The sequence below is a fragment of the Lissotriton vulgaris genome, chromosome 2_1 (genome assembly GCF_964263255.1).
Source record: "Lissotriton vulgaris chromosome 2_1, aLisVul1.2, whole genome shotgun sequence".
Taxonomy (NCBI): Eukaryota; Metazoa; Chordata; class Amphibia; order Caudata; family Salamandridae; genus Lissotriton; species Lissotriton vulgaris.
This window is the reverse complement of record NC_141687.1, coordinates 372,098,692-372,113,523: the sequence shown is the minus strand read 5'-3', so window position 1 is coordinate 372,113,523 and position 14,832 is coordinate 372,098,692. Positions and strand designations below refer to the sequence as shown.

At 43.5% G+C, this 14,832-nt stretch overlaps 1 protein-coding gene across 1 annotated transcript in view; it reads left to right on the top strand.

Annotated features, from left to right (window-relative positions):
* Positions 1-14,832, top strand: part of POLDIP2 (DNA polymerase delta interacting protein 2) — a 318,221-nt gene that overhangs the window by 56,767 nt on the left and 246,622 nt on the right. The window contains exon 2 of the mRNA XM_086955186.1: positions 14,416-14,497. Within this exon, the coding sequence (XP_086811312.1) occupies positions 14,416-14,497 (82 nt within the window). The remainder of the gene's footprint in view (positions 1-14,415; positions 14,498-14,832) is intronic.

The following is a 14,832-nucleotide window of genomic DNA, read 5'->3' as shown; positions in this document are numbered from 1 at the left end:
TATAAGTGATTGTTTAAGAGAGTAAGTATGTGTAAGTTTCCTTAGAAGTAAGGTGGTAGTGTGTGTATAGTTGTATATGCAAATAAATGGATGATCAATAGTTTATTTGCATGTGTGATTATGTGTGTGAGTAACTTTTGGATGACTGTCGGTGTGTAACAGGATGTATAGGTGTTTCACTACATATGATGAGTGAATACATGTATGAGTGACTATATAGAACTGTTGGTGAATGAGTGGATGTGTATATAGATGGTGGTATTACTGAATTGGTTGTTGAAACTGGTATGGGTATCTCTATTTTTTTGAAAATGTTAGTTTCTATTTTTGAATATGTGTTTCAAGGGTTACATTACACTGAAAGGAGGTCTGTCACTCTGTCACAAGGATGGTGTCATCAGTGATGTCATGAGTGATGTCACTGACCATGTCATGAGTGATGTAATATGTGACGTCATCAGCAGTGCATTGCAGGCGCGCAAGTTATAGTGAGTCCAACTAACTATAACGTGGGAATTTCAATGGTTTTATGTCAGTAAAATTTCCAGATAACTATAACTGGTGTGAAACCTATGGTTTTATCAGTGAATTTCAAAGGTTTTTTAAATGCTAATTCCTAACTATAACGTGTGTGAAACCTATGGTTTTTTCAGTGAATTTCATAGGTTTTTTAATAGCAAATTGTTGGGCTACATCTGGCTGATATTTGGGCTACATTTGTTTTTTTTGTCTCTGGTGGCCATCTTTGGGCTACATTTGGGCTCTAACATATATGTAGCCCAATATATATTCTTTCAAAGTTAATTTTCGTAAAAACCACTGGAGCATATATCTTGAGACATAGCAAAGGCACATCGGGGTACCAGTCCCTACAATTTTGCCAAGTTTGGTGGAAATCCATTCAGCCTTTCGGGCTAAAAGTGAGTTCGACCGCCCTATGGAAATTAACATGGGGAAAACACGTTTTGGGATCCCCCTTTTATCTCGGCCCCCGCTTGACGAATCCCCCCACATTTTCAGGGAAGGAGCGGAGCTGGCCACGAACTTTGAGAAATTCGCGAAGATTCGTCCACCTGCACCAAAGTTATTCCCAATAGAATGTTGCGGATTTCCTATGGAAAGTAGATCCTAACTATAACTACCTACTGGCGACCGCCAGTAGGTAATATATATATATATATATATATATTCCATTACGCTGCCACAGTTGGAGGTGCACGCAATGACAAGCGAACTCAGCCACCACGGTTAAGTCCTTTATTGAGGCACAACGGGACACAGCGCTGGATATTTCATTCATCCCCAACGCGTTTCGGAGCTCCTTATGCTCCTTGCTCACGGGGCGGGCATGCAGCGGCAGACGTAGGAAGAGAACAAGTCCCTGGTTCGTCCTGTTTCATAGCAGTTATTGCTGACTTCATCTTTGGACTTATGGGATTCGTAGTCCTCCAACCACCATATGGCCCATGTTGGGCTCTGCCTTCTGCAAGATAAAATCAAACCCTTAGTCGGGCCTCCAAATCTGTGTCCGTTGAAAGTTAAAAGCACCAGACCTGTCATTCTGCAATACTGTTTCTCAATATTTCGAATCCTGCAGTCCACAAACATTTTCGTGATGTTGCTACCTCCCCGACTTGGCTCGGCCGGTGAATATGTTCCATTACGCTGCCACAGTTGGAGGTGCACGCAATGACAGGCGAACTCAGCCACCACGGTTAAGTCCTTTATTGAGGCACAACGGGACACAGCACTGTATATTTCATTCAGCCCCAACGCATTTCGGAGCTCCTTATGCTTGGGACTTGTTCTCTTCCGACGTCTGCTGCTGCATGTCAGCCCCGTGAGCAAGGAGCATAAGGAGCTCCGAAACGCTTTGGGGCTTTATGAAATTTCCAGCGATGTGTCCCGTTGTGCCTCAATAAAGGACTTAACTGTGGTGGCTGAGTTCGCCTGTCATTGCGTGCACCTCCAACTGTGGCAGCGTAATGGAATATATATCTATCATATATTTGTATTTTTACTGCGATGTATTGACTCTCATCATCACTCTGTCCAGGATTGTGATTCTATCCTAAACTGTCCACTGTTACAGGTCTATTGTGGCTAATAAACAAAGGGTAACTGCGCAGGCTTGATACAGCGATTTGAAGTGCTTCGCCCATGTCTGTCAATGAACCAAGACAAATGTTTCTCCACAATATTTAAACAAGAAATAATTCTTGATTAATCGTACATCAGACCAGTTCAGTTTATAATTTATTTAGGCCCATATGTAGGTAATTGTAATTTACCGATTCGAAAATACCAAATTTTACTGATTTGGTATTTTCAAATCGGTAAATGCAATGTTAAGATTCGGTATTTACCGAATCGGTATTTACCGGTTCGGTAAAATTGATAAAGAGTCAAGGGTATTAAACAAAGAGGGGGGACCAAGGAGCTATAATGGTCTAGTGTCCATGCTCCTAATATAAATCTATTTATCAACAGGAGGACAAAGTTCCTAGATCAGGGTGCAAAAGTCACCCATGGATCAAGGTGCAGTCAGTCACCAACAAGGGTGCAAAGGTCACCCATGTATCGGGGTGCTAACAGTCACCCATATTTTAAAATCAAGAAAAATTAAGAAAGAAGGTAGACTAAAGTAATCCTAGGTGTAACAAGCATTTACAATGCAATGGTTTCGCCTTTGGAAAAGTTAGAGCAATTGGCATTGCTCATGACATTTCTTTTTTTTTTTTTAACTTATAAATAAATGGCATTGTTATTTACATTGCCAACAGCTCTCTCAGCCCACACAGCTCTCTCAGCCCACACAGCTCTCTCAGCAAACACACAATGCAACGGTTTCGCCTTTGACAAAGTTAGAGCTATTGGCATTGTAAATGACAAATTGTTTATTTATGTGTTGGTTTTGAAAACAGATAAATAAATTGCATTGTCATTTACAATGTCAATAGCTTAATCTTTCGCAAATGCGAGACCTATTGCATTTGCACCCAGACACACACACAGCCACACGCACACAGAGCCACACACACACACACACACACACACAAAGCATGCCCCCCCCGTACGTTCCTAAGAGAAGACCAAAACATGTCAGAGAAGTCTATAACATAACTGGTACTCGGTATTGGTAAGTGGTAACAAACCCAAATTCTAGGGTCAAAAGTAACAGAAGGCAGACAAATCACTGTTTTACTATGAATGTGTATAGTTGAAAAACACAGTGTGTAGTGAAATTTCAATGGTTAAGATGTGGTGTAGAGAGGACTAGGCAGAATGGGGTGGACACAAACTAAAACAAAGGTGCTTATTAGGGAAAGGTTGTGTGTGAATACATGTACAAATGTGCACTACAATTAGTATAGGTGATAGCAGATGGCGCGCTGAAGAGCTCATGGGCGCCTATCAACTGTGGAGATAATGCGGAGCCGTAGGGCATGGGCACTCCCTGGGTACGTCCACTCCTACAAAGTCGCTGGTAGGGGGAAACTCCTGTGTGCACAAACATAATTATGCATGTACAGTATAACGAATGGCACGTAGAAAAGGCACGTGGCTGTAGGGTGCGATCTGGAAAATGGCAAAGAGACAGTACATGGGCATGAATGCGGATAGGGAAACATGCAGCGGTGCAGTATGACGAATGACCCAGGGTAGAGGGAGCGTGAATGACGGAGACAGTAGTGGAGCAAGGAATAGAGATTGTGTGGAAACAGTAACGGCGCTGTTAAAATGCACATACATGTAATGACGGGTGGTTAAAGAATGTAATACTGGTGAGTCTGGTGTCGCGTACCTTGACAAACTGTAACAGCTAGAGACGGTCCGAGAAGGATATCTTTAAAATTAAAATAAAGCTCTGGGTGAAATAGCCGGTCGTGGCAGGACGGGTAGGTCCAAAGGTGGAGCTGCAAAAACAGAGAGGAAGAGTTAAAGCAGCTACCGGACCAGGGAACCAGCTCACGGACGGTGTAGTAAAAAGAGGAATCCCACGAGTGATGTAGGGAAGTATCCATCGTACGAACAGAGTATGCGGGTGTGGTCTCTTACCTTACAATAGGTGAAGGAATGCACGGGTAATGTGCTCCACTCGAACGTAAGTCCTCATCCGGGTAATGGATGCGGATGGAGTAAAAGTGGGTGTGTATATACAAGATATGCACTGCCGTGATACGGTTGGTGCATAGGTCAATGGGGGGTATTAATTGGTGAAAGGATAGCAACTAGATTGGTAATCGAGAAAGTGATGAGTGGGTCTCAATGTGCGCCTGCGCTAAAGAATAGAGGCAGCTCATGGCAATGAACGTTTGTCGGCCGAAATGCGGGAGGGTCAATAATATGAACGAGGGACAGGAGGAGGGGACTGGATGAGAAACGGCGAGGAGAGGGTCTGTGCTTCAAAGGCCTTTGGGACATATAAGTATTTAGCCATGCAGCACATTATCCTGGGTGCCATAGCATCTACTGTTGCATCATGTGAAAAGCAATATGCATTGTACTATCCATAGAGCGTTTGCATCCATGTGCCTAAGAGAGCTGTATATTAAAGTACCCGCTCAGGTGTCGGATAAACTGTCATGTGGTATTTGTTTCCTGCATCATGTGGCTAAAAGAGAACATGCACTAACAGTGTAACAATAATAATACAAAGGAAAAATATGACAGCCAGTGCTGCGATCCAAACCTGCTAAGCACAGCTGCACTCTTACCCAAAACATTCACCCCTGCGCCATGTAGGCCAATGGAGTGATAGCGCAAACTCGACCCAAAGGTATTGAAGCACTTTAAAAATAAAAAAAACCACATCAGCACTGCTGTCAGTGCCCAAGATCGCCTCCAAAGACCCGTCTGGATCACAAGAGCACATTGGAAGGGGAAGGGAAAGGAGAGGTAGTGGGAAAGTTTATGGAGTAGCTGAGTACTGTCTGGGCCATTAACACCCCAGTCCTCCAACGCCAGTGACAACTGCCTGTTTGCGCACTGCCTGTGCCGATAAAGGCATATTCGGTTTCCACGAGTGACAACATACGCTGCAGCAGTGCAGTCCATCTGGCCGCATTAGTGAAAGCGTAGCCAAAAGGTAACATAGTCGGGGACCACACGTCCAGTCTGCACCAGTAACAGCACACCTGCCTTCACTAGTGACATTACACTTTTTTGTTGCAGTGTTTATATAGCATGAACTCGACCCAAAGGTATTGCAGCTGGATCAGACGTAAGAACCTTTGCTGGCACACCTTTCTGCTTTGCATTCTGGTATTTGTGGTCCTATATTTGAATGGACACAAACACGACAAGCACCAGAATGCAAGTAGAGCTAGATTAGCAACTGATGTCGGTCACCGGGCACCGTGAGACTCAGGGGGCGTTTATGTTATGTTTTATATATTTAGATTAATTAGATGTCGGGTTTGCTGCTGTGCATTGTTTGTTACATCGTTAGTAGCTGCAGGTGACTTTGAACACGTGGATACTATCTAGGCACTCAGTAGTTTGCAACAGCGCATGGGCTGGTGTGAAGTCACTACTCGGTAACTCTGAAACTTTGTTACCCGGAACAATGCAAAAGCAAAACACAGCAACCTTAATTTTACTACACGGTAGCAGCGGATCAGTGCTTGATAAATGCAACATAAATTAAAATAAAAAGCTACACATTTTGTTTTAATATGGACGTTACTATTTGTCTAACAAAGTTAGAACTGGGCCCAAGGATTTCATGCTTTCTAACATACGTGAAATGTTCTAATCTGCATCCGTCGCAAGGTTGTGTAATTGTTTCCAGACAGTTCTTGGTTCATAAAGGCTGCTCAGAGCAACCATATGTGGGCGACATCAAAGGCGGCCGAGTGCCACGATACTTAGGAGGAAGGCGGGAGGAGGGGGGCGTCCTGCGCCGTATTCCTGCTCCCCCGCCCGTTAATAGCTCGTTCGGCCGAGATGGTGTGGCTCGCTGGGCACCTTCTGCCGCAATTAACGCTCAGGCTGCGATACCGATGGCCTCCACTGATCTTGCCTCAGGCCCGTCGCGGCTCAGCGCTCCCGTGCCCGTCCTCCAGCGGGCCAATGTGCTCTGCAGTATAGGTAAGGCGAGCCACCGTGCGGATTGAATGAATGCTCCGCTTTCGGAGCTTCGTGAACTCGCCGCCGCAGAACCTTTGGGACAACGGGGAAAGGATCAGGTTACCCTGGCACAGACGGTGGCCTGCTCCCTGGCACAGCCGCTGCAAGGTCGGGACACACTTTGCAGCATCTTAAACAAGCCACTGCCCGGCCGCCATCTTCGCCGAAATGACGAAAACAAACATTGAAGAAAAAAAAAAGTAAACCCGCCCACCGCCGCAATGATGATCGGAGAGGGAGGAAATCGCGGGAACGCCCACTAATCTGGTCCGGCCATGACGGACAGATCTCTGTTCCAATGGCTAGCCTCCATTTATGGAGCTAGCCAATGGAACAGAGGAGCGGATTCCAAGCCACACTGTTTCTAACATTAGATTTCGCCTGCGCCGAAAAGCTGCGCAGTGCGCAGCTCTCGACGAGGCGAAACCGAAAAACAACTGGATTACACGGAATAAAACAGGCACATATTTTATTAAATGAAGGGGGCACGGGTGATTCCTTGTTTTCTGCTGGGCACAGGATTGCCTGTTTTACACTACTTTACTCTGAGAGCTCGAATGGACAGTGTTTTATAAAATTGGGTCTCGTTTTTCAGTGCAGGAGAAAAACATCACTTTTTTGGGGAATGAGATTTTTAGCAGGATCTTGTTCCTTTATTAATAAACCTGAGTATTTTACGAGTATTGGGACTTCTCAATGTCATTTTGTGTTAACATGTCAATTCACTTTGGATTATTAGCACAGAATGTGACATCTAAAGTTGCATAATTTGCCTTTTGTCGTCACATAATTTAACCAACACTGATGTATACCCCTCCCCCCACACACACACACACATCCCCCGTCAAATAATTGCAATATCCCTGAGTACAACTTAAGGCTCTAGACTCCACAGTTAACACTTTCACCACCTGTTCACATTTCATACCTGCAGCTGAGCGAGTGGAATGCAATACTCGAGTTAGCCCTCAAACAGGACGGAACAAATAGTATTCAATCGTTAGAAATAAAAAAAGATAACTCGATTGAATGAATTACTGAATTTAAGACAATACTGAGAACTTTCACTAATGGCTTGCTTATTAAATGTGTTAATGCTTGGAGCCCATCAGCAAACATGGTAGATTGCAGCAGACCTAAAGTGCCATGGTCATAAAGTGTGAGAACACAGCTGCTAGTACCTACATCAGTGGTACTTTCTTAATCACCCTCGTGATGATAAAAGGGCTAGACGGTCCACCGACATTCTCACGGTAGAACCCATGACCTGCAGTTCACACGCAGATTTGAAGGGCAGGCGCATTGACCCACTGAGCTGGCTTAACTGCTAGCAGAAACTATTTCGTCCTTAACAACTGTGCGATAACTCCCTCCCCGAAACTTGCACTCATTTCTGAGAGTGGAACTTACTTGGCGCTCCACAGGGCTCCGAGGATGCTTCTGAGGTCGGGCAGGACTCCTCTGGAGGGCGAGGGGCTCAGTGGAAGAGGCTTCACTTCATCAGTGTGTCAGAGGGCTGTACTCCGCAATCACTCACACCCCTTCTTCTCCATCCCTGGTCCCCTCTTGGGCAGTTCCTCTCTGGGTCCTACGACGCGGTGCTGCTCGATACCACTTCTGGCGCAGCCTGGGCGCTGGCACAGGGCGGCCTGGGCGCTGGCACAGGGCGGCGGCTGTGAGGTATAGGAGGTCAGAAGCCGGGTCTTCGGCTGCGCAGCAGGGAGAGAGCTCAGTCGCGTCTTCTGAGGGTGGGGCAGTACTGGCAGCGCGAGCTGGCCTGTACTCCGTGTTTGTGTGTGATGTGATCCCGCGGGGGGCGGGGAGTGGGCAGGAAAAGCGCTGAAACTCGCAGTTTGCAGGAAGTTTTGACAAGGAAATTACCCAGAGGATGCTCGAAGCAGAGAGCGAGGAAATAACAAGTTGCTTGGCGCGGAGACTGGAAATGAGGCGTGGAGAAGAGAGTGCAGGGGTGTGCGAGAGTCGGCAGATCTAACAAGGCTCATATGCAACAGATACAGGGCGCGGGGGAGGGGGACTGGTCTGACGGACACCTGGAAAATGGAACACCTTCGAAGAACACAATAGGCGAAATCAGGGAACTTTCACAAACGTTTTGTAATTGCAATTATATAGCGCTTACTACTTTGTGAGGCGTTGAAGCGCTTTAAGCTGGGCAGCTCACTGCTCTAAAATCCAAAGTTAAGAATTAATTCATTATTGTTACTGTTCGTTTGTGCGACTAGTTTTATTTGCTCAAGAAAACCACAGACGGTGGCCTGCTCCCTGGCACAGCCGCTGCAAGGTCGGGACACACTTTGCAGCATCTTAAACAAGCTACTGCCTGGTCGCCATCTTCGCCGAAATGACGAAAACAAACATTGAAAAAAAAAAAGTAAACCCTCCCACTGCCGCAATGACGATCGTAGAGGGAAGAAATCGCGGGAATGCCAAGGAATCTGGTCCGGCCATGACGGACAGATCTCTGTTCCAATGGCTAGCCTCCATTTATGGAGCTAGCCAATGGAACAGAGGGGCGGATTCCAAGCCACACTGTTTCTAACATTAGATTTCGCCAGCGCCGAAAAGCTGCGCAGAGCGCAGCCTTCGGCGAGGCGAAACCTAAAAATGTCCTAATGTAAGAGGGAAAATAATTCTACATCCTCTGTTGCCCTCACACACCCCGGGGGTGTCATGCTTCATCATCGGGCGTTTGCTCCTCGTAGGGCCGGCGCTGCAATTCCCTACGGGTCCCCCGAAGGGTCACTTTATCAGGAACTTTTTTTAGGATTGCCGGATGTTGCATGCGGGTGTGTGGGGATTGGGTAAAAGGAGGATAAATCAATTTATGTGCACGTGATAGTGTAAAAAATGACTGACCCTAAAAGGGCCCATTCGATTTAGGTATCAAAAGTCAAGGCCAACCTGTTTCGCGCCTCTGTTGCCCGTAAGTCATTGGCGCTTCTTCAGGACCACAATAATAAACAGTGTAGTGCACGTGCTATAATAGGTAAAGATTAAAATGAGAACCCTCTTAACTCAGCCAGGGCGGGTCTGTATACCCTCAAAGTGGTTACAGCTGCTACGTGGAAGCCGCTCCTGGGTAACACTTAGGAATAGGAAAAACCTAGTAAACCACAAGTGCGCATCGATGACCTCTTAAGCTTCACAGAATGCCATTTTTATGACCTGCCCACAGCTAATCCTACGCGGTGTCACTCGGTCCGGATTAGCTGTGGGCAGGTCTAGCCGTACTGAACGATTGTGTTCACGGGCAGACCTCCCGGACGGACACCAGTTCGAGTTTATGTAGTCCATAAACTCGTGAATGTCTTCGCCTAGTTTTGGGACATCTTCTCCACTGAATAATTGGAAAACCCAGAAGAGTACGGATCCACGAGACCTACTCCATTCGGGAAACCCAGAGACCGAATTACGGCATGGGTAACTCGTGGATTTGACTGCGACAGTCCTGAGGAAGACCGAAGTGACCTTTCGGGGCATAAGGAAAGCGGTTGAAACATGTTGACTCGAGCAGTGGTAGGAGGGAAGTCTTGAGGAACCTCATTTTCTCAATAAGACATTTTTCCCATCTTCTTCAATTTTTAATCCTGATAAGGGTACAATAATTGGGCTTAATAAAGTATTTCTTTCCATTGGCACCCCTAATCAGTTTTAACACACATCCTTACTGCACTATTTTTCGTCGCACTCACATCAGATCCACGAGGATTTCTTTTGCATGTCATATCACTCATGTATGTTGTTCGTTGTACGTATTTACTGATTGTGTTGTACGTCTTGTAACGTGGAATTTATTATTTTTTCCCCCTCCCTAATGCTCCGCCCTGGATGTGGCTACACCAGGGCGTCTGTAGCAGGCCCTATGATGAAGCATGTCACATACTTCGGTATGTGAGTGAGGGCAGTTTTTCCAAACTTGGAAATTTTCCTTTGTTGTGTTTGTCTGTTAAATGGCACAGGTGTAAATGCACAGATTTGCATTTACACAGGTATTCGTTATTTACCACCAACTAAGATTTGGTGGTAAATAACGAATCCTTAAAGCACAAAAGCACTCTTTAAAGTGCTTCCTACATCTCCTTTACCGATTCGGTAAATACCGAATTGGTACATGATGATTCAGTAAATACCAAATGGGTAAATACAGATTTGTTATTTACCGAATCGGTAAATATACCACCTACATAAGAAAAGGCTATTACCGGTCGGTAACGGACGATTTCGGCCGTTACCGACCGGTAATGGACTTCCTACATCTGGTCCTAAGTCAATATAAATTCGTACAGATTTTTAGATTTAATCAATTCAAACACGTACATACAAATATTGTACAGCTCCCTATCAATAAAAGATCAGAACCAAAACAACCACATCCTCACAGATGAAATCAATCAAACCCACACCAACTAAGAAGCCCATACATGCATACCATTAAAAGAATTATTCTAACATACCACGTATATTCCAGTGCAGTATTAATTGGCCAATATCCATTTTGGCATCAATAGATGTAAACATACAAATATAAGCAAACATGCAAATCTATATAGAGTAAATCCATTACAAACTGAACAGGTCTGGTGGATGATTACAATGAATTAAGAATTATTTCTTGTTTAAATTTTGTGGAGAAGCATTTGTCTTGCTTCATTGATTGTTTTTCCCCTGGGTTGCCTCTCCGTAATTAATCTTTCTGGAGCATTAAAATCTCTGCGCATTTTCATAACATGTTTGGTGTTAGCCTTTGTATCCCTCTGAGAGTTTCATCGTGTAGCACAAGTTGTTCCTCGGACCTTTTGTGTGGGGATTGAGTTTAGGTAGACATTAATTACATCAATTTTTAACATTTATTGCCCACAAAGCAATTTATGGGCAAGTACCAGTGTACATAAAAGAACGCCTGGAGAATTATGTTACTGGCCCGATGCTGCAATCATATGAGGCCTGCCATCCACTCCTTCACAGATATATCACCAAATCCAAAGGGGGTAGCGTTCTCTGTCATGCTTCCACATATTTGGAACAATTTACTTGAGCATCTTCGTAGGGAACCGGTCCTCCTCATATTTAGGAAACAACTTAAAATGCTCCTATTCAGGGAGACGTTAGTCACAGTCTAATTCTGTTGCCTTGCCGATTGCTGTATGTGTTTCCGGTCACTCTCTCTAAAAGAGCTTAGAGGCTTGAAGGTGATTTTGCGCTATATAAAATACATGTAACATAACATAACATTTGCTTGTCTTCAGACTCACAGAGAAGCCACAAGGATTTCCTTGGCGATGGTACTTTTATCGCTTTATAACCTAGCTTTGACAAGATCCAAATTGAAAGATCGCCCTCTTTCCTGTAATCTGGTAGATCTGATTGCTTCTGATTTAAATTCAAGGTAATCAGCAGGTTAGAATCAAACCTATTATTCATTACAACATTCATAGTAAAGCCTAAAACTCTTATGTCTTTTTCTAAACAACTGCACTGTATTGAAAGTAAATGCATCAGCTATTGCAAATCAAATGAATAAGAACTTGTATGGCCTGAGCAGAGACGAGTTAAGCAGGGGTGTGGACTTTTCATAGCCCGATGCCCAGGACATCTTGTTTGGGGTCAAGGACAACACGTTGTCATGTTAATTTTGTCCTTCGGACAAGTAGGCCCAACCCCTGATAGTACAAGCCCTTCAGCTACCAGATTACAGTACCACATTATGGAGCATGGAAGGGCATTGTAATATTTGTATCCATAAGTTAATGCTGTTTGAAGTTGTGTGTATATATATATATGGTTCTTTAATATAAAGCCTTTATTATTAGGATAAGGGCTCTAAGGAAATGCAAATTCAGACTGCTCTGCTAACAGTGGTTCCAGTATAAAAATGTGTACACACATTTCAAAAAGTTTAACAATGTGAGGCTACGTATAATGCTCTGAGTAGATGAAATATATGCAAAAGCTTGAAAGCAAAATTAATGATTCTTTGCTTTCAAAATAAATTGTTCATTAAAAAAATACATCTGGAAAAATCGTTTTGCTAAACTACTGTAAAATTTTGGGTACCTATTCTTTCAAGCATCATTTAGTAAAATGTGTTGATGCATGCTAGTATTTCCCATAAATATTCAAACTGGAAAATCAGTTTAACCAGTTTCATCAAGAGTATAGGAAACATGAAAATAAACAATTACTGGCAAAACCAATGGGTATGCCATTGCTGGTCAGCTTTTTGGTTTTGTCAATTTCTGTGTTGTTTTGACATGGTTTTTGTACAACTTTATTGCTGTGGGGGCTGCAGGACCCTCATTATTATAACTAATATTTGCAGAAGCAAAACTATATATGGTCTCAAAAAGCATACATTGCCATAATAGTTCCTGGCACTGAACAAAACTATGTTACATGCAGATATGCACCTTGTGAAAGAGCAGAATGCTGTCACTCACAGAGAAGCCAGTCAGTAGATTGCGATACATAGAAGTTTAATAAAAACAAAAGGTCTTGGTTAATCCCAGGCCCAAATAGGGGACCAATTCCTAATGAAAGTAACAAAAGTGCACCCATTCTGTATGTCCTTGCATTAGTGCAGATTTACAGCTTTCATGAATTAACAAGAATTTACAGAAGTAGGTCAGGAAATATTTGCGAACTGCATTTTAGCATAAGCAAATAGCATGCGTAAATTGGCTCATGCGAAAATCTGTTGAGTGGTGACAAGTTCACATTTCCACTAACCACTTTTTCCCCAACCCCTGAAGAACTTTCACTTCTGCCCATGTCAGAGTAAATTTCCAATGTATCTCTATAAGGGAACATTTTAGAGACAAGCTGATGGAAATCCATAAAGCATGTAAGTTAGTAGGTTTCCACAGACTCAAAAGGGCATTCCAAATGTGGGGGAACTATTGCTTCTCGCTACCTTCAGCCCTGGTATTTAGATCTGCGTGAAGGTGGCAAAATAAGAGAATTGCTATGATTCAAACTCTACTATGGTATGAACTCTGACATAATCATAGAGGCTATTATCAGAACTCTTCTATAATGAGATTGCTGCCCTAATTTGTCGCTGCACTACATGGCACCAAAGGGACAGGTGGATTTTATTACAGGACAAGTAGATTTATGAAGCAACCTGTCTCATGAACAAGTAGATATTTTATTAAATGCAACACCCCTGTTTAAGTCATGGCCAAAAGGGCAATGGCCCAGGGCCCCCACCTTCCAACGGGCCCCTAGGAAAGTGATCTTTCTTTTGCACGTCTCGCTTTATCTCAACCCCTGTCCCCCTCTCGGAATACCTCTACATCTCACATTCTTTTTCTCTCTACACTGTGTTATTCTAAGGATTTTTTGGACCCTGGGCAAGACATATTTCAGCGCTTTTAAATGACCCAATTTATGAAAGTTTAAGAATAAGTCAATGTTGTTGGCATTGTGGGCTTTAATTAGCAGAAAATGTGTAATAAAATTCCAAAATTGTTCTGAAAAGAAGTCTCCAAAATATATCTTGCCCAGTGCCACAAAAATCCTTAAGCTGACACTGGGCCTGAGATCTCCATGAACAACTATGCAAAAGCACTATATGGGGACACCTAATTGGTCTGCAAGACAAATAGATCAGGGCCACAGCCACATGTAGAAAGGTTGTATTGTTTGAATATTTTTGTTATGACAATTGTCATTGCACTAGAATCTGTCTATACCGGGTATTTCATAACCTTGCCCAGGACAAAAAATATGCCGGGAGATGTGCTTTGGACATCGGACGCTGAATTACATCTGAAGTATCTGCAGTGAACCAAAAAAATAAAGAGAGGACTCTGGTTGTATGAGCTCTTGGATGTAATAATGGTATGCATTTGTAACTTGTTAAAGTTGTATATTTGGTGCTTTGGAGCCTGAAATCCTTTACAGTGCGGTTTTCCATCATAAGTGCCTAGGTCCTTTTATGTGTTTCGGTGACTAAACAGGAACATGTATATGTCAATAATGTATGCCCCGCCATTACTCATGCTAATTTGACTGATGAAGCTAGTGTATGTTACAGTCTATTTCCAGCTGGGCTACAGAGAACCAGGGAAACTGCATGTGAGTGAGACATACGTCGTCCTAAATAGACCCTTCAACATTAGAGTGCAATCTCTCTTGCGCAGCTCAGGGTTGGGATGAGGCTTCTGAAAACGTTTTACTAATATCTGTACTGGACACACTCCACATAAAAAAAACTGTGCTGCCAAAGTTCAACCTTACTTTTTTTCACTTCCTATTTAGGAACAGACCAGAAGGCAAAGTGCTTGAGACGGTGGGAGTATTCGAAGTGCCAAAACTACAAGGCAAATATGACACTGGGCAGGTAAGTTTGGTCATCTTGCCAGTAGAGAAGGGATGGGTTTTTACTGTACATCAGAGATTGCTAGAATACTATTGGTCTGCATATCTAGACTCAGAAGAGCTCCTTTGTGCTGTGCTTCCCTAAGGCATGAAAGGAAAGAAGTAGAAGTTGATGCACACACACTGTTGTTTTTGGTTATAAATGAAACACTATAAAAACTGGATAATGCAGCTGTCGGGTTTTGTGGCAGTTTGGGTTCTGTCTTTTAATTGCTTAGCAAATATTCCTTTTTCTAGAATTGTCTTTGCTTTTGTACCTACGTATATTCTTTTGTGTAGCTACTTTCCTATCAGGAG